At 43.1% G+C, this 19,173-nt stretch overlaps 2 protein-coding genes across 2 annotated transcripts in view; one reads left to right on the top strand and one right to left on the bottom strand.

The window, feature by feature from the left end:
• The window catches only part of NDUFV1 (NADH:ubiquinone oxidoreductase core subunit V1), a 171,451-nt gene that overhangs the window by 146,883 nt on the left and 5,395 nt on the right, over positions 1-19,173 (bottom strand). The gene's annotated exons all lie outside the window — the stretch shown is intronic.
• LOC134487374 (cobalamin binding intrinsic factor-like) lies at positions 8,041-18,193 on the top strand. Its single transcript, XM_063289139.1, has 9 exons — positions 8,041-8,259; positions 9,181-9,357; positions 10,729-10,872; positions 12,829-12,984; positions 13,405-13,577; positions 13,674-13,860; positions 14,669-14,804; positions 15,204-15,322; positions 17,963-18,193. The coding sequence occupies exons 1-9, from the start codon at positions 8,184-8,186 to the stop codon at positions 18,022-18,024; spliced, it is 1,230 nt and encodes a 409-aa protein (XP_063145209.1). The 5' UTR covers positions 8,041-8,183; the 3' UTR covers positions 18,025-18,193.

Here is a 19,173-nt window from a genome sequence, read left to right as displayed (position 1 = left end):
CCTTTCACTGTGGCACAGCAGATAAATCCAGTGGCTTATCGTTTACAGCTCCCAGCATCCACGAAAGTCCATCCAGTGTTTCACATAGCCTTGCTAGCCAAAGACCCTCCCCCAAGTGCCTTGCGATCACAACTGCCCCCCCCCACCTCCAGTAATTGTGGAGGGGGAGGAGGAATACGAAGTTGAGGAAATTCTGGACTCTAGGAGGAGGGGAAGGGGCATCCAATATTTCATACACTGGAAAGGGTACCCTGAGGAAGAGCGCACGTGGGAGAATGCCAGAGATGTACATGCTCCAGCACTGGTTCATCGTTTCCATCAGCTTTTTCCTCACAAACCCAAGCCTTGCACTCTACCTGAGATTCCTCTTTCGGCTGAGCAGGCCGAAGAATCCCAAGCAGAAGAGTTCGTGAGTGTGCACCTCCCCCCACACCTGAAGCCTTGACTCCAGTTACAGAGGAGGTGGGGGAACCGCAGCCCTCCACCTCGGGTTTACATTTCCCAGGGGGGAGGGGGGATGACTTTTCTAATCATCTAGCTATTTTCCAGCAGCAGCCACCTGGGCCAGAAGCATTATCAGACCTGGAGAGCAGCACTGATTCGTCCTTGGAGGAGTTTTCCCTTGAAGACTTTCCATCTATGGGGGGGTAGTGCTGTGGCCTCTTGTTTGCTGAAAACGTCTGCAAAATCTGCATGCTTGGCTGGCAACTGGACCCCCCCTGCTTCCGTGACTGCGTTGGTTGCTGGAGAGCGTGGAGCAGCTTGAATCTTGTGGTGCTGGCATTCCTTAGCTGGGAAGGAGATTGCTCCTGTAGTCCAGTTCAGCAACGGGTTGTGGATCCTCAGCCAAGGCATGCCTAGGATTACCGGCACATTAAGCAATGCAGTAACATAAAGCTGGATCCACTCAGTGTGGTCTCCCGTTGTCAGTTGCACCAGTTCTGTGAGTCTTCTAATCGGCCCTGCCTTGAGGGGCTGGCCGTCAATGGTCTCCACTTCTATGGGGCATGGCAATTCTCTGGTCGGGATGTTGAAGTGTTGTACGGTCTGCACATCAATAAAATTTGTTGAAGCTCCGGAATCCACGATGGCCTCTAGCTTGACCTGGTGCTCTGGGCTGATGTGCATGATTATGGGTAAGTAGTAAAAGGCTTGCCTGGAATCCTCAGAATGAGTCCTCCTTAATTGATTGATGGTCTCCCTGCTGAGCTCTGTGGAGGGAGACTGATGGAGTTTCCCTGGTTGGAAGCAGAGGCGGAGATGGTTCCTGTTTCAGCTGCTTGCCTTGGGGGTCTTACTGAAGTTGCTTGGCCTCTCGCTGGGCAAGCTCTCACCATGTGCCCCTGGGCTCCGCAGTAGAAACAAAGGGCACTCTCTCCTTCTCTGCCTCTCAGCCTCGGAAATCAGTCTCCTGCTCGCCCCAATCTGCATTGGTTCATCTTGTGCTGAGTGAGTGGATGCTACGGAGAGAGCTGGAAATCCTGGAAACGCTCTGAGGGTCCTGCTTCTCCCCGGCTGCATCTGCCTGAGCTCCTCTAGTCTGGCATCTATGACCACCGATAACTGATATAAGGCTCTAGGGTAGCTGGTGTTCCCTGGCGCACTAATTCATTCTTAATTTCCTCATCCAGCCCCTGTTTGAATTGGTCTTTTAATGCACTCTCATTCCAGTCCAGATCTCCTGCTAACAACTTGAAATCAGCAATGTAGATTCCCACCCTCTTGTTACCTTGCTTGAGCTTCCGAATTTCCCGGCTGGCCGTGGCCTCTCTGATTGGGTCGTCAAAGTGTGCTCGGAACCCTGCCAGAAAATTCTGCTAGTCATTGAGAATCGGGTCATTGTTCTCCACCATGGGAATAGCCCATTTGGCTGCTGGTCCCTTTAGCAGGCTTAGGATGAAGGTGACTCTGGTTCTGTCTGTGGGAAACTCTGCTGGTCTGCTGTCGAAAAACATTGTGCACTGTGTGAGAAAGGTTCTCAACTGTCCTGCTTCTCCTCCAAACTTCTCTGGTAGACTGCCCTGGGATCTCAAGACTACTGGCGGAGCTGCTGCTGCTGCTACTGGCGCCGGTTGTGGGTTAATCGGAGCTGGTTGTTGTAACTGCTGTAGCATGGCAGCTTGTAATGTGTTGATCTGGAGATCTACCTGTTGTTGGTGTTGTTGCAGGGCTGCTGCCAATTGTTGGATGGCGAGCCGCATTTCTTGGTTTTCTGAAGACATTTCCAAATGTCTCTCCTTAATTTCTTGTTCCTCCCTCTTTCGATGGGAGTAGGAGTTTGTTAGGATTGATGTCCTAACTGCCAGGAAACACGCTGAGACAAGGAACTGGTCTCTAATGTTTTATTGCTTGTACGTAACAGGAATCCTAACAAACCAAAGAAGTGTGGGAAAAACCCAGCCATATAAACCCCAAAGGCTAAGGCGGTCCCGATCTGTGTCTCTTTGAATGGCTGCCCAATTCCTCAGTGCTACGCATGCGCTTTACAGCCTGGATGGGAGCCCCCTGCTCGCCATCCTTACTCATGACAGGTACCCTGGCCCCATGCCATGTAGGGCTTTATACGTGATAACCAACACCTTGAATTGGACCCAGAGGCAAACCGGCACCTAGTGCAGCTCGTGCAGCAACGGTGTTATATGTGCCCAGTTAGAAAACTATGGAATGTAATGTCTAATTAAAAAAGATTCCATCCTTTTTCCCATGTTAAATTGATTGTATGGGAGAAATTGGGAGAAAGATGGTGATATGGAAAAATTGGATGGAAACGGTGATATTGACTTTGGATCAATTGATAGATGATGAAGATGAATTTTTAACTTATGCTGTGCTAAGAGATAAATATCATCTACCAGATGTAACTCAGTGGCAATATTTACAGCTACCACATTTGTTAATAGCAGTGTTTGGACCAGCAACATTTTCAGCTTCTGAGACACCTGAGATACTAGAGCAATTTGTTAAATCCTTTAAAACTAAAAAAACCTTAATATTAGTTTTATAGATATTTGTTATCAATAAATCAATCTGATATGCAAATGCTAAGACATGAGTGGAATAAAGAATTAGAGGTTCCTATATTGTCTAGAGCAATGGGAGAGCGTCTTAACTTCTACAGCAAGAGTGTCAATGGACCTTCAACTATGACTTATACAACCAAAAATAATATTTAGAACTTATTGGACTCCAGTGCATTTGTACAGAAAAGGATTGTCTAAGACAACATTCTGTTAGAGATGTAATAAGGACAGTGCTTCTTTAAAACACATGGTTTTGCAATGCCCTATACTTACTAAGTTTGGGGAGAAAGTAGTGGACCGTATAAATCAGACTGCGACAAAAGCTAAAATTTTCAGAGGAATATATATATATATTTCAGAGGAATATATATACACACACACACACACACACATACACACACACATACACACACCTAGTACATGGAACCTGACAACTGGACAATGTAAATGGATTCTGCATGCCCTTACTATGGCTAAAAGACTGATATTGCAGCATTAGAAAGATAAAAGTATGGCCCTGTTTACTCATTGGATTGAGGATCTGATTGCACTTGCCACTTATGAGCGGATTGCCTATAGACGTAGACTTTGTATGGACAAGTATAATGAAATATGGGACTTGTTTATACAAATTACAGTAGGTTAAAAAAAATGATAGTTATACAAATGTATTAGAAATATGCTCAAGTAATGCTCAAGATCCTGCAAGGTAGACTTCAGCAATTCATGGAGCGAGAATTGCCAGATGTACAAGCTGGGTTTAGAAAAGGCAGAGGAACTCGGGACCAAATTGCCAATATCTGCTGGATAATGGAAAAAGCCAGGGAGTTTCAGAAAAACATCTATTTGTTTTATTGACTATTCTAAAGCCTTTGACTGTGTGGACCATAACAAATTGTGGCAAGTTCTTAGTGGTATGGGGATACCAAGTCATCTTGTCTGCCTCCTGAAGAATCTGTATAATGACCAAGTAGCAACGGTAAGAACAGACCACGGAACAACGGACTGGTTTAAGATTGGGAAAGGAGTACGGCAGGGCTGTATACTCTCACCCTACCTATTCAACTTGTACGCAGAACACATCATGCGACAAGCTGGGCTTGAGGAATCCAAGGCTGGAATTAAAATTGCTGGAAGAAACATTAACAATCTCAGATATGCAGATGATACCACTTTGGTGGCTGAATGTGAAGAGGAACTGAGGAGCCTTATGATGAAGGTGAAAGAAGAAAGTGCAAAAGCTGGCTTGCAGCTAAACCTGAAAAAAACCAAGATTATGGCAACCAGCTTGATTGATAACTGGCAAATAGAGGGAGAAAACGTAGAGGCAGTGAAAGACTTTGTATTTCTAGGTGCGAAGATTACTGCAGATGCTGACTGCAGTCAGGAAATCAGAAGACGCTTAATCCTTGGGAGAAGAGCAATGACAAATCTCGATAAAATAGTTAAGAGCAGAGACATCACACTGACAACAAAGGCCCACATAGTTAAAGCAATGGTGTTCCCTGTAGTAACATATGGCTGCGAGAGCTGGACCATAAGGAAGGCTGAGAGAAGGAAGATAGATGCTTTTGAACTGTGGTGTTGGAGGAAAATTCTGAGAGTGCCTTGGACTGCAAGAAGATCAAACCAGTCCATCCTCCAGAAAATAAAGCCAGACTGTTCACTTGAGGGAATGATATTAAAGGCAAAACTGAAATACTCTGGCCACATAATGAGAAGACAGGACACCCTGGAGAAGATGCTGATGCTAGGGAGAGTGGAAGGCAAAAGGAAGAGGGGCCGACCAAGGGCAGGGTGGATGGATGATATTCTAGAGGTGACGGACTCGTCCCTGGGGGAGCTGGGGGTGTTGACGACCGACAGGAAGCTCTGGCGTGGGCTGGTCCATGAAGTCACGAAGAGTTGGAAGCGACTAAACGAATAAGCAACAAACAACATTAGAAATATATATGTTCCTGAATAATATTTCTGTTACAGAATACAGAATTGTAACTGGTTACTGCTATGTCATATTATACTCTGTTCATTCATTCATTCATTCATTCATTCATTTTTGTTGGTGCACTTTTTCCACTTTTTTGTAAAGCACTTTTTATGTTTTTTTCCCCTTTTTATGACAATGTATATATCTCCATCTGTGCTATCATTTTGTTTTTTTTTTGTTTTTTTCCTTGTTACTAATTAAAAAGCAATAAAAAGATAAATTTTAAAAAACAGGACTTTTAATATTCCCTGGGAGTCATCTTTCAGTGGTACTCAGCACCCTTCTTCCAGGCATGGGGTCCCTGTGAACTGCTGCAGAGTTCCAGTAAAAGATCTAGGAAACGATGTTGTGAAAACAGAGATATATGAATGACAAGGTATGCGATGAGTTTCAGGGGACGGATTAGTCCGAGTTCTTTCTGAGGAATCATTTCCAAAACATTTCCTTGAGTGGAGCACTCACTTACTGAAGTCCAGCCTTATCATCACAGTTGTGTCGGCCGGTGCTTTCCTAGAGGCCATGTCCACATTAATAGGCATTGCCCAACATCTCTTGCTTTGTTATGGGAGGACAGGACAAGGGAGGAGTCCTCTGCCTGGGCTTTTCAATCACTGCAGAAGTACTTCCTGTGCTCATCACACTGCATGATAGCCCTGCATGATGATGAGGTCTCTGGTGGGATTCCTGTTCCTGCTTTTCAGCCAAGGACAGCACTGCCTTAGCTGTGGTGAGTAGGAAAAACTGGACACTGCCACCTGGATTCCTATTTCCTTAGGTCAACATTTCATTTGTTTCAAGAGGTGCTCTTAGAAAACACAATACATTTTCCTCAGTACCAGAAGTCTGCTGTGATAACTTAGCCCTCACTAGCTTCTTTATGGATGTAATCAACTTCAAACTTCTTGCATCCTTGCTTTCCTACTGTTAGCTGCATCTACTCCACTTTTAAGTGGTGAGAAATTTCAGGAATATTAGTGCTTAGTCAGCATCAATTTCCTTGGAAGGAAGAACATAATCTCCTTCCGTGGTAAAGGGTTTATTGATACATCTCTACCTGTAAGCATAAGATAAATATTAACAGATTTACTCTAACCAATCTTTATTTCATATCACAGTCTTTTTTTTTTAATCTGTTCAACTGTGTCCGATTCTTGGAGACGGCCTGGACAAGTCCCGGCAGTTTTCTTGGCAGGTTTTTCAGATTTCTTGCCAAGACACAAGTCAGCTTTTTGTTTTCTCTTTCCTGTTCAGCACAGGTCTATGTACTGCTATCCATACAACCAGCTTCTTAGACGGATAAGAAAAATGAATTGTGTCCACTATCAATGTCTCTCCCAGGTTCTGTTTCCAATGTATTATTACAGTGTTCCGCAATGAGTTGACTTCTTGAGTCATTGAAAAGACAACTATGGCTCTCAATAGTCCCTTTGTTGTGTCTTAAGCAGCATTGCCTCAGAGTACTCATACTAATTGCTCCACTTAAGGAAATGTTTTGGAAATGATTCCTCAGAAAGAACTCAGACTAATCCGTCCTCTGAAACTCATTGCGTAGCTTGTCATTCACATCTCTGTTTTGTACAATATCGTTTCCTAGATCTTTTATTGGAACTCTGCAGCAGTTCACAGAGACCCCATGCCCTGAAAGGCTTCACCTACCAGTTCCTACAGATTGGGCTATTAAAGATGGATTTTTAATACAGTAATTGGATTAAAAGACTGAATTGGATTTTCCTCAGACCAATTTTGTCAGTTCCAGTTGTCTCCATCTCCACATCCACCCTGATTCTCATCTTCTTGATATTCAGTCATGCTCTCTTTCTGCTAGAGTACATCCAAATGAGGATCAGGCAAGATTCGGGTTTGCAGGGGCCCTTGGATAGCACCTATTCTGTGGGTAGCAGGCAAGATAATCCCTTCTCTTTCTATTTGTATGCATGTCTTTGAAGGTCCAGAATGAGCAAATCAGTTTACCAGTAGAAGGCAGAAACAAGGGAGTTAGAGAATGCAAAATAGGAATTACAGGACCAGTTCTAATCTACAGGGCTCCACAATGCTCCCTACTTGACTCTCAGTTTAGGGAATATCAACTAATTGCCTACTCAGGGCTGCAACTAGGGTCTGTGTCACCCTGGGCAAACATGGATTCCGCGCCCACTTTGGCGCCCCCCCCAGCACTCATTTTGGTGCCCCCCTCACCACTCATTTTGGCACCCCCCCCCCAGCGCGGCACCTGGGGCACATGCCCCGGTTGCCCCCTATTGCGGCCCTGGGCCTACTTCTTGTATATTGTTACATTTTCCCCCTTTTTCAGAGAGAGACCACTCATTTGTGTTTTTTCCACATGGTTCTACTCCACCCCTCCTTGCAGATACACTAGCATTTTTAAACAGAACTGAACAGCCTTATTTTTCACGTATGATTATTTATAGCAATAGTATATGTTTAATAGGCATGGTTTTGGCATATGCAGTGACATATGGGTGGTGGTGAAGGGCTAGGAGGAGCTCTATTACATCTCTCCTATTTCTCTAGCATAGCATAGCATAGCATAGCATAGCATAGCATAGCATAGCATAGCATAGCATAGCATAGCATAGCATAGCATAGCACAGCACTTTCTTTAGCCTTTTTGAGCATGGACCGTGATGGAAGATTCAGTGCTATTTTTCCTGGACAAGAAAGCTTGGAGGGACAGGTCCCGTTAGGCTTAATTCCCTCTTTTCATCTCAACCCAACTTCTCTTCTGTGGCATCTATCCCTCCCTAGCCATTAACATGTGCCACATGCATGACTCAGCAAATGCTTTCTTAGAAAATGGCTGTTCTCTCAGAGGTGATGTGCAACAGCTTGCCAAGCTATGCAGTACAATAGCCTTCCTTCTGCTAATCTGCACACCTGCCCCACCAATTTCTCTGAAAGGATTTGTTCTTTGGCATCCCCTTGCCAAACTGGTTCAGACCCAATGTTGAGGAAAGTGAGATAAGCAAAGGAAAGTCAACAGTGCTAGAAACGAAGTGGCTATTCGGAGGTGAAAGGTTGGTAGGGAGGAACCAGAGCTGTCCCAGCAGTCTACATAAAGGAAGACCAAGCAGGTTTTCCCCATTGACTTCCAATATTCTGTCACATCAAGGAAGGCTTTGCCTAAAAGAAAGGACAGCCCCACATCCTAGCCCCAAATGTACGTCTTCACTGTTATCCTGTGTGTGTTCTGCACAGTCACTAATGCGGCTTCCATTTCTTCAGGAACTTGCTGTAAGTATTTCAGCTCAATAATTTGATGACTAACCTGGCTGAGGGATGATGGGAGTTGTAGTCCAACACATTTGGGGATCTCCAAATTGGGGGGTCACGGTAGTCATGTGGGGGCGGGGTTAACCCTATATTTAAGTGCTATTAGGCCTCTACAAACGATTCAGAAGAGATGCTTTGTAAAGCACCTCTTTGAAGTGTTAAAGCAGCTACGTCCTTTACAAGGCTCATGCAACTGTTTCAAAGGCTGTCCCGGAGTGTCTCCATGTGCACGCACAGCCACATTCCTTCACTGACAGCCTCACCGGAAGCGTCTGCACAGCCAAGTGAGACTTGCAAAGAACATGGCTGCTTTAACACTTGGAAAGGAAGTGCTTCATTTGCACTAATGTACTGTGTGAAACATCTCTTTGCGCAGCCCTAGAATAGATGTAAAAATGTCTAATGTTTGTGCACTGTATGAAATATCAATACGTAAGATGTTTAGGTTGGACCACCTTTCCTTCATGGAAGTAGTTTTGTACAAAAAGGTAATTAAAATGTGAAATTACACCAGGTCTGTGACTGCCAATTCCTGTTTTTCATACATCATTAATGCTGAAGCCCAAAGGCTTCACACAGGCAGGTTCTGCAACATTTTATTAATAACAGGGTCTATTACATTAATATTAACAACTCAGTTGTATGGCGATAGCACAGATAGATCATATACAATGTATTTGAGGTAATTCTTGTTGTGTACAGAATTCCTGGTGGGCAAATTTTTTTGGGCAGGCAAAAAAGGAGCAAATGCTACAAAATGTAGAGGAAATATATAATAGAGACCATTCCTGAGGCTGAACAGCAATTCTACGGACAAGCTAAATCAGAGTTCTCTAAGAACAGGTGCTATTCTTGATAAACCTGTGGCTGTCTTGGTTCCAGCTGTCCCCAGCGATCAGCAATGGTTGGTTAGAGGCATCCAGACTCAGCTGGAAAATTGGGCCAGCCTGCAAAGCAAACCTGATCCCAGTGTCCTGATGGCTTTGAACCTGGCTGAGGGCGACAGTCGTAGTGCGATAAAGAAACTGGTGTGGTTGATAAAAGAAACAGCCGGAACAGGTATGATGCCTGAAATGAGAGGCTTCTACGTAAACCTGTTTATTGGTTTCTACATAAACCAGTTCAGATCTTTAATTTGTTCCATTTTGTAAAGAGGAAATAATATTTCAGCTGTCATTTCTGACAATTGTGGCTAACCTGCTAAGCCTGCTTGATCATGAGAGATAATTCAAGTTGTTATTTTTTTTTTTTCACTAGTACATCCCACTTTTGACTAAGATATACCTAAATTGGGATGCAGTGGCGCTGCGGGTTAAACCGCTGAGCTGCTGAGCTTGCCGATCGGAAGGTCGGCGGTTCGAATCCGCGTGACGGGGTGAGCTCCCATTGCTAGTCCCAGCTCCTGCCAACCTAGCAGTTCGAAAACATGCCAATGTGAGTAGATTAATAGGTATCACTTCGGCGGGAAGGTAATGGCGTTCCATTTAGTCATGCTGGCCACATGACCACGGAAGTGTCTACGGACAAACGCCGGCTATTCGGCTTGAAATGGAGATGGGCACCGCCCCCTAGAGTCGGACACGACTGGACTTAATGTCAAGGGAAACCTTTACCTTTACCTATACCTAAATTAAATAACACTAAATAAGTCCAATTCTAATTCCAGAGTCGCCACTAAGTTTCCTTTCCTTGGTTACTCCCAGTTTCCTACGAAGTGTGGCATGACTTTCTGGTAAATTGCTACTGATGGGAAAGTAAGGAAAAGAAAACCCTTAATTATTTTTTCTGCCAATTCCAGGGAAAAGATCTGGCTAGTCTTTACAGGAAAACAGAATCTTGTGTTTCTAAACCTTCTAAAACACAAATTAAGGTTTTTAATTTCTGTTTTTAAAAAAGATCTTTGTATACTGGCTTTTAAACAGACTTCACAAAGTGGTTTACCTGTAGCTATTAAAATAATTATACAAAACATACAATTTAACCCCAAAAACCTATCTGTCATGAACAAACTATGTTTCTTTCTTCTTCCTTCCTTCCAGAACCTTTTTTCAAGATTGTTTTTCCAACACATCTTTGATGGCAGTTATAGAGGGAAGAGGAGAAGAATCAATGGGACCCTGTGCCATAGTTTATGATGGGTCTAGGTTTTGGTGGACTAGAGTCTGATGCATTTGACACCAGGAACTATAGTCCAAACAACCTATCATTGGTTTGTCTTTAAAATATCAGCCAGAAGTTCTGTAATGTCTACAAGGAAGAAGAATCAGATGGGGCTCCCAGTTATATCCCCAGTTTTAAGAAAGCTTTCCCAGATGTATTGGGTTGCAGTTTCTAGACTCCCAGTAAGGATGGGAAAGGGTACTTTATTGCTCCCAAAGGACTGCTTACTCAATCTTTGTGGTCTCTGTCCTTTCTCATCCCTTCTTGCAGAGATGACCTCTGGCAAAGTGGCCCTTAATGTCCTAGCTCTTCGGTCCTCCTGTCAGGATCCCACTGATGTCTGCACACCAGAAGATAATGTCAATCTGGTCCAAATCCTTGAGAAGAAAACAAAGGAAGAGATTCAGAATATTGGTAAGAAGACAAATGGGCATTAGATTCCTGCCTATCACTTGGATGACAAGATAAGAATTTAGATGATTAATGCATGGATCCAATTCTCTGTGCTGTTCCCCCACCCCTGCGTTGGAAGGACGGGACTCAGCAGAATTGAAATTGCAATTCCTCTTTTACGAATGTCACCTATGGAATTCACTGGTTTTGCTCCAACAATATCCAGTGGTTCCCAGATTAACAGAAAGCTAGCACCCATCTGGTCATCTAGGATCATCATACTCAGTCTATGCTATAGTCATTCTGTTAGCCAGGCTGGCAATATCTGTTTCCACTGTCCATTCTGATTCCCTTGTACATTTATTCTATGCAATGTATGCTATCTCTCTTTTTTAAAGAAGGAGGAAAGTGTTGGCAGAGTGCTAGGAAAGCATTTGGCCCAGGAGAGATCAGAAAAGTCACACACCAGGCATTTCTATAAAAATAATTTTATTTACAGAAAGCAAAACATATTTAAAGGCTGTTTGCTGAGAGGAGAGATTTCTCTCAGTTGCATATTCTCTGCAAGCCTACACAGAAGGGAAACTGAAACTAAAACAAGTTCAGGCAAGTTCCTCTCTTAGGCAATGCAACTATTAACACGTGAAAAGGGGACAATTAAATTCAATTTCTTCACCCGGCCTAAATGATTAGTTACCATAGTAACCTTAATCTGTAGTAGAAAACAATATATTAACAGAAAGAAAATGCATTTTTATAACTTTCAAAATTGATCCAGAGTAGTGATGATGAGAGAAGATGGTTTTGTAAAGTCCTGTTCCAGCCAATCAGCACTGTACAGACCTACTAAAAACAGCAAAATCTTTGCAAGGTCTTTGAATGGTGACGTTGCACTGATGTACACCTTAGTTCAAGCTGAAAACACAGTTAGTGTTCTGTGCTAGAGAGAGTGGACACTTTCAACAAAAAGCCAGTATTGTGGAGTAAGCAGTGTTATAGAGGTAATCCTCAGGTTACTATGGCAATAGGGAGCAGGAACTCCATTGTTAAGTGAAGCAGTCATACAGTGCAATGTCACATGACCGTGTTGCTTAGCAAAGACAATTCCAGCGGTCCTGGTTGCTGTTGTTAAACAAGGACTGTGTGGGTTGCTAAGCAAAGACCTCATATGATTGTGACTTCTGACTTCCTGCCATTTTCCCCACTGACTTTGCTTGTGGGAAATTTGCAGGGAACGTCAGAAATCGCAATCAAGTACTGTGGCTTGCTGCGACATAGTAATTGTGAGCCAGGTGCCAAGCACCCAAATTGCAATCATGTGACCACGGGGACTCTGCGATGGCTGGAACTCTGTCAAGCTGTCGTAAGTCCCCCTCATTCAGCGTCATTGTAACATTGAATGGTTGCTGAACGAATGGTCATAACCCAAGAACTACCTGTAAACTATGCCTAGATGAAGTCTATAGTTTTTCTTGAGATATTCTCTCAGTGGAATTATAAACTCTCATGAAGCAGAAAAATTGGACTACATTTGCTGCTCCTTCTCATCATTTTCCCATCATTTGTGCCTACTGCTATCCAAATGTTAGAGGGGAAAATCTGGAGCTACAAACCCAACCATTGCCCATACACTAGCCACAGTATGTGGACACCTTCCAGATGTGGAGACTTCGATTCTGATGCAGCTGGGGAACTCTGGAACTGATGTCTATAGATCTGGAAAGTGCTGGTTGAGGAAAGGTTATTTTGCATGACTTAGAATCCTGCATCTCAGGGTTATAAATTGCACTGGGATCCTACAGAGTCACATCAGGTTTCCGATTTCAGATCTCCTCCTCCTCCTCCTCCAAAAAGGCTTTAACAGGACTTTTCTATTTCTCCTATGTTTTGAACTCAACCTCCAAGCAGTAATGGGCTGAGGGTAGATGTCTGCTGTGACCAGACAGGGAATAACTGATAAACATGTTTATCTTTCAGATACTAGTGGGACGCCCAAGACAACCTACTACCAATTGGCTCTAGATACTTTGGCTCTGTGTGTGGAAAGAAGTCCAGAACTTGGAACGGCTGCCATCTACCTTGCCCAGGCAGCCCTGGATGATAAATTCAAATTCCAGGGTCGTTTCTCTGTAGGTAAGATAATGCTTCACACACACACAAACAGACATAGACACAGAGAGAGAGAGGGAGAGAGGGATGATTTTGAGTAAGATTTAAACTACCTTTTTACTCTGAGCTTCCAAGGACCTCAGGATAGCCCTCCTAATGTTACCCTGTAAAGATCCTGGGAAGTAGGCTGGACCGAGAGATGACGACTGGGGCGCTTGTGAGCTTCATGGTGCCCAAGTGACTGATAAGCTAGGGATCCCTGTTATCCATTACTCTATCCACCATGACAACTTGTAACAAACAGCCCTTTTCAATTTGGCCTGCTTCTCTCTGATATCTGCTTGCCCAGCACTTACACCAAAGAGACCCTTCACTCTTCTGAGCCTGGCAAACACTCCTGACTTTCCTTTCACTGGGCAATCCCTTGTCCTATGTGATTCACAGATACTGGTGCCATGGCAAGTCTGGCACTGTTCTCCGTGTATGAGGGATCTCAGCAGAGCAACCTTAAACAAACCATACAAGATGCCTTGGCCCGGATCACAAAGCAAATCCTTAATGAAGAGCAGGACAGCGGCATCCTTGGAAACATCTATAGCACTGGCCTCGCCATGCAGGTACATCTGACCTTTCATTTGGAAGGGAAGAGAATCCAGGAATCTGGTCTTCATCTCTCCGAGTCCTCCTGAGCATCTCTCTCTTGCGGATTCCAGGCTCTTAACGTCACTTCTGAGTTCCAATCTGCTGGTGAATGGAACTGCCCAAAGACCCTCAAAGAAGTGCTGCGGGAGGTCACTGAGGGAGCCTTTAGCAGTCCAGCTGCTGCTGCTCAGATCCTGCCTTCTCTGGTGGGCAAAACCTACTTGGATGTGAGGGGCATCACCTGTACCTCTCAGACTGGTAAGGCAGCTTCTTCAGTGGGAAGAAACTCCTCTGGCATCTCCTCTATTCTCTGCAGGAGAGAAAAACAGGAATTTTGGCTAGTGAGATAGAAGCAAGGCCTAAAAGGGCCTGCATCGTAGATCCACTTTCTTCCATCAGCGTATTTCCACACCAGGAAAAGCTATAGCTTTGCTATTATTGATTGTTCTGGAGACACGGGAGCTATTCTGGAAGAAAGGGAATGCTGGATGTAAAAATGGCATTCCCTGGTAATATTTATTCCAGCTGAGTGCATTTGGAACACTTCCCTGGAGATAGGTGCAATCAGATGAGCTAAAGGAGGATAAACATTTTTTTAGTCATACTTTAAAACCTTTATTTGATGAATTCAAAGGTAGCAGGAAGCAGGATGGGAACACAGTAATGCCATTTAGTGTCTTATGACATTAGGAACAATCACACAACCCTCTGCAAAATTATGCCACCAAAGTTTGGCAATTTTTTATTTAATTTGAAAGTCTCTAGGATCCACCAAAAAAAAAAAGGTCGCTGTGGATTGCCCACCCTGGAATTATCCATTTAACTCAGTGTTATGGATCTGCAGCTTCTCCTTAATGGATCATCTGTAATGATGAAAAACAACTGCAACTCCTAGCAATAGTAACAAACAGTTATAACATCTTTACATGCATGCCAATTTTTGCTACCAAGCCTCAGCTCATGTCATTGGCTCTCCCCCATCTCAGCTGGGCAAGTCCAGGACTGCCATTAGATATTAAGCATGTAATGAGTTATTTCACCTGCCTTCTCCTCTCTTTCCTTGCAGTAACAGTGCATTATACTGTAATCAATGAGCTAAAAGAACCTCATTTCACGTATTCCGTAACTGTGCAAGTGCCAAAGGATTCTGTGCTGCTCGCTGTCTTGGAAGCTGCTAAACAGGCTAATGCAAGTGAATTCAGGTAAGTAGACTCCTGGTAGAATAATTAATAATTAATAAATTAATAATTATAGATGCTGACTCTGACATTTTGGGGAGGTCATTCAACCCAGGATGTGAACTACAAGATCTTTCTAAATTACCAACTTGAGAAAGAATGCAACTTTAAAGTTCTACCAATGTATTTTAAACCCTACTTCCTGGCTTTGGGGTTGAAGGCTGGATATATTTCAACATTTCGTTTTTATGAACTATTTTCACCTATAGCTTTCCTGATCTTTTCTTTTTCTTTCCCCTTTTTCTTGCATGTGTGGGTGTGTGTCTGTGTGATATTCCCCTTAAATTACTATGATATAATTCACCACTTCCTTAATTCGTCCTCCCTTCTTGCTACTTTTGTAATGAGCTTGGCATCTTGCAGCTTTGAAACAGAGGAGACATCTTGGGGCCCCATGGTCACCTCTATCCACGGCCTCCAAGCCAGCACCAATGAAAAGACCTACTGGCAGTTCCTCCGTGGCAAAACACCCCTTGAACAAGGTATATCATCCTGGGAAGAAGGAAACCGCTGAGCCCTGAAAAGATGTAATGTAGTTCTCCACATAACTGCAGCCTTTGTCTCCTATGTTAATTATGATTAATGTGTTAATGAATATGCAGCTATAGGAGAATAATAATCAACAAGACCAAAAAGAATAGGTTGATGCCTGTTCAGATGGTAAAGTCTTCAAGCTGAGCTCAACTCCTCATGACTTCATGAATATATCCATGTAGTTTTCGCAGCTGCAGCACAGAAACGATGTGTCATTGCCTTCTTCTGGAATGTGTTGCCAGCTTCCCAGACTAGCCTAGGGCCCTGGCATGTCCCAGAAGTATCCTATCCAGAGACTAATCAGCCTTGACCCTGCTTAGCTTTTGAGCCCAGACAAGATTTGCCAGGTGCTGCAACCAGCTGAGAGCCTGTTCAAAGGCACAATTCCCAAAGGGCAAGGAGCACAGAGGAAACATAATATGCAGATATTACTTATTTACCCTAGTGACTGATGTGCAAGTCAAGAAAAATCAAGGCTACTGTCTTGTTAATCAATTTAGCTGAAGTTAGAGCTGAAATGTTGTTCCCCAGAAAAAGAAGGAAGTCAAGGAGGAGGTTGAGGGGTGCAATAGCAAGGTGAAGTGAAGATTCAAAGGAAATAGAGGGAACCTTGGAGACTGAGAAGACTAACTGGGATAATGAATGGTTGCCTAACCATTATCCAGTGATGTTCTGTGATACATATGCATAAAGGTGGCACGTGCTACATTATAGAACAGGGTTTCTCAACCAGGGTTCCACAAGAGGTAACTAGGGGTTTCCTTCGAGATCGTGATTTATTTTAAAAAATTATTTCAAGTTCAGGCAACTTTACATTAAAGAGGTAAGTTTCATTCTTTATTTAAGAACATTGTTAATGCATATATATATACAGGCCTACACATGAACACACTTTATCAAATATAATAATATTGTTGTTTCTGGCCTATATTTGAGCCTGAATGTGCAGGGGTTCCCCAAGGCCTGAAAAATATTTCAAGGGTTCCTCCAGGGTCAAAAAGTTGAGAAAGGCTGTTATAGGGGATAGGACTATTCAGTGCTTTAGATTTGATTCTAAAAAGCTGCTTCAGGGGACTTGGAAGTGAGAATGTAGCCCTTGTTTGCTCCTCTTTAAAGCAGCTGTGTCTCTGGCTGGCCTCACATGGCAGCTGCAGCATAGGCATCCTTTGGGGGGCATGGGGCAAAGTGTGCTCATGACATCATGACCCAAACCCTATGACTTAGGCATTTGAGTGGGTTTGCACCTTTACAGTAGGTATATCTGTGAGGGGTTTTTCTTCAGGAAATGGTACAGACCAGCAACAAACTGACTTCCTTTTATGTCTCCCGTATTTCCCCAGGGAGGCATTTATTGAAAAATAAATTATTTTCTCCTTAGCACTTATTACAAAACTTACGCTATCTTACACTATACCTATAATAACATCTGTGTCTATTATCTTCATTGCTTTGAGTTTACACCAAAGTCTTTAGCCACCATTTAGCCACCTTCAGGTTGACTTCTGTTGCTTTCAGCTGCTATTCTAAACTGCTGCTGAAGTGTTGGTTTGGCAGTTTCTCAGTCTGTGCTGGGGTGAGAAAAAGAAAGTCTTTTGCCAGCTGCTGTTTCAATGTTGCTCCTAGCTCCTCAGCATTGCTGCTGGAGAACTGAAGCTGCTGGTCCTTGCTTCTCCTTTCAGCTTGTCTGCGGCTGGATTGGTGAAGTCCAAGCCTGTTCCTCCTTTACCATCAGTTGCCTGTTGAGCTGACAGCTACTCCACTCCCTCAGCTGCAAATTCCTCCTTTCTGCTCTCCAGCATGACAGAAATCTTACCCCAAACACACCCACACTCTGGTGCTCTCAGCAGTTTCCTTCTATACTTTGAAAACAGGTGTGGTGCAATGTTCCTCAGGCTGCCTTAAATTCCCAGGGGAGGAAAAAAAAGGGAAGAAAGTGCTCATGCTGTCCACTGCAAGGCTTTCTTCCACAATATTGTCTTTTTTCCTCATCATGGCTGGCTATGGCCATCTATGGAGGGCAGCTCAGTAGCTGCATATATCTAATGTAAAAGTGCTTTTCAAACATGATGATGGTGATGGTGATGATGATGATGATGCTATCCATTCAGTCATGTCTGATTCTTGGAGATTCTATGGACCAGCTCTCTCCACATTTTCTGATCTTGTACAGCTTCTTTTAGGTGTTTCATGCTCTGGCTGTTAGTTTTGATGGTGTCTAGCCACCGTGTTTTTTGACGGCCTTGTTTCCTTTTACCACTGACCATTCCGAGCATAACTGCCTTTTCCAGCAAGTTTGACCACATGACATGGCCAAAATAAATAAGGTGGAGTTTTGTGATTTTGCCCGCCAGTGATATGTCGGGTTTTATATGCTCCAGTTCTTGCTTGTTTGTCACCTCTGCTGACCAAGGAATGCGCAGGAGCCTTCTCCAACACCACAGCTCTAATGAGTCGATTTTCCTCTTGTCTAGTTTTTCCATGGTCAATCATTTTTTTTTCTTTCAAACATCTGCACATATAAAGGCTTATACAATATCTAATTTGGGGAGCACTATCTATTTTTCAACATTGCTTTCTTATGTTTGCAGGTGTTGGCAGCTACAAGCCAAGAGATGGTGAGCAAATTGTGGCCATCTTCAGTAGATACTGAACCATCACCTATAATATAGGACTAAGATTCAAACCTGTATGTATCAGAGGATCTCCCTTTCAGCCAAAAAGTTATGCCAGCTTATGCTGTGATATATACAGCCAAGCCTTCTGCATGGTATTTGATATGTTGCAGTTCTAGCAAGATGACAATAAAAATACTGATTTGATGTGTGCTATGTAGGATATATTTTAAATGGTTTAATAACTGAATGCCAACATCAGGAAAGCACTGATCTCTTTCACATTCACAAAGTAAATCATTTTTGCTAGACAAAAGTAGATTACAAGACAGTATAACACTGATAAAACCCTCTGTTTTGAAAAAGACTGTCAACTTTTTATCACATGTTGCCAGGGATATATTCAGCATAGGAAAAGAAACGATGGATATACAAAATGCAGTTAAATAAAACCCAAAGGCTAGCTGAAACATAATCAAAATAAAACGGCAGAGACTTGAGTAACACTTGCATATGCTGATTTACGTATATGAATACAAATTTAAACAAGATTAATATAATTGAAATACAAAGACATCTTACCAAATACATAAATACATAATACATAAATGAATAGATCTTACTGAAATGGGGAAGATGACTTTTTTACCTCTGGTTCACTTAGTGCTGACAGACAATTGTTTTCTCTTTTAACTCTGGTCTTCAAATGCACCCTGTCTTCTGTAGCAGCTGTTCAAAGAGAAGACTGTGAGAGACAAGGCACCTTCCACATTTATTTATTCAGCCAGTTTGATGCTGCCATATGTCAAAAGACTCAAGGTGGTTTACAATATACCAAAACTAAAGCCAACCACAAACGAACAGAAAAAATAAATAAATTACAGAAATAGTCCTGACCTAACCTACTACTGTTCACCTGAAGTTGCCTCAGTGTAATCGGTAACAATTTTGTTTATTTATACGCCTTGGGGCTGCCGTTAAATGCCGTTGGCTTGAAAGGGGAAAATGTACTTTTATACAGGGGCCACTAAGGACAACTTAGCCAATCTCATTCATGGGCTGAGAAGAAGATGAAAGCAACAGCCTGGAAACATGGGAGAAAAAAGATGCTGCCAGGGCAGGCATTCTCATACTGGCGGGAGGTACATGTGGGGAAAGGCCCAAAGATCATCCAAATATATGAACTA

Source organism: Candoia aspera, chromosome 1 (genome assembly GCF_035149785.1).
Source record: "Candoia aspera isolate rCanAsp1 chromosome 1, rCanAsp1.hap2, whole genome shotgun sequence".
Lineage (NCBI taxonomy): Eukaryota > Metazoa > Chordata > Lepidosauria > Squamata > Boidae > Candoia > Candoia aspera.
This window is presented reverse-complemented; position numbering and strand designations above follow the sequence as displayed.

Coding starts and splice junctions, on each gene's coding strand:
- LOC134487374 (XM_063289139.1), top strand. CDS start 8,184: ATGTACGTCTTCACTGTTATCCTGTGTGTGTTCTGCACAGTCACTAAT. Junction 10,873..12,828: donor GGAAGAGATTCAGAATATTG/GTAAGAAGACAA, acceptor TTTATCTTTCAG/ATACTAGTGGGACGCCCAAG. Junction 13,578..13,673: donor GCACTGGCCTCGCCATGCAG/GTACATCTGACC, acceptor TGCGGATTCCAG/GCTCTTAACGTCACTTCTGA.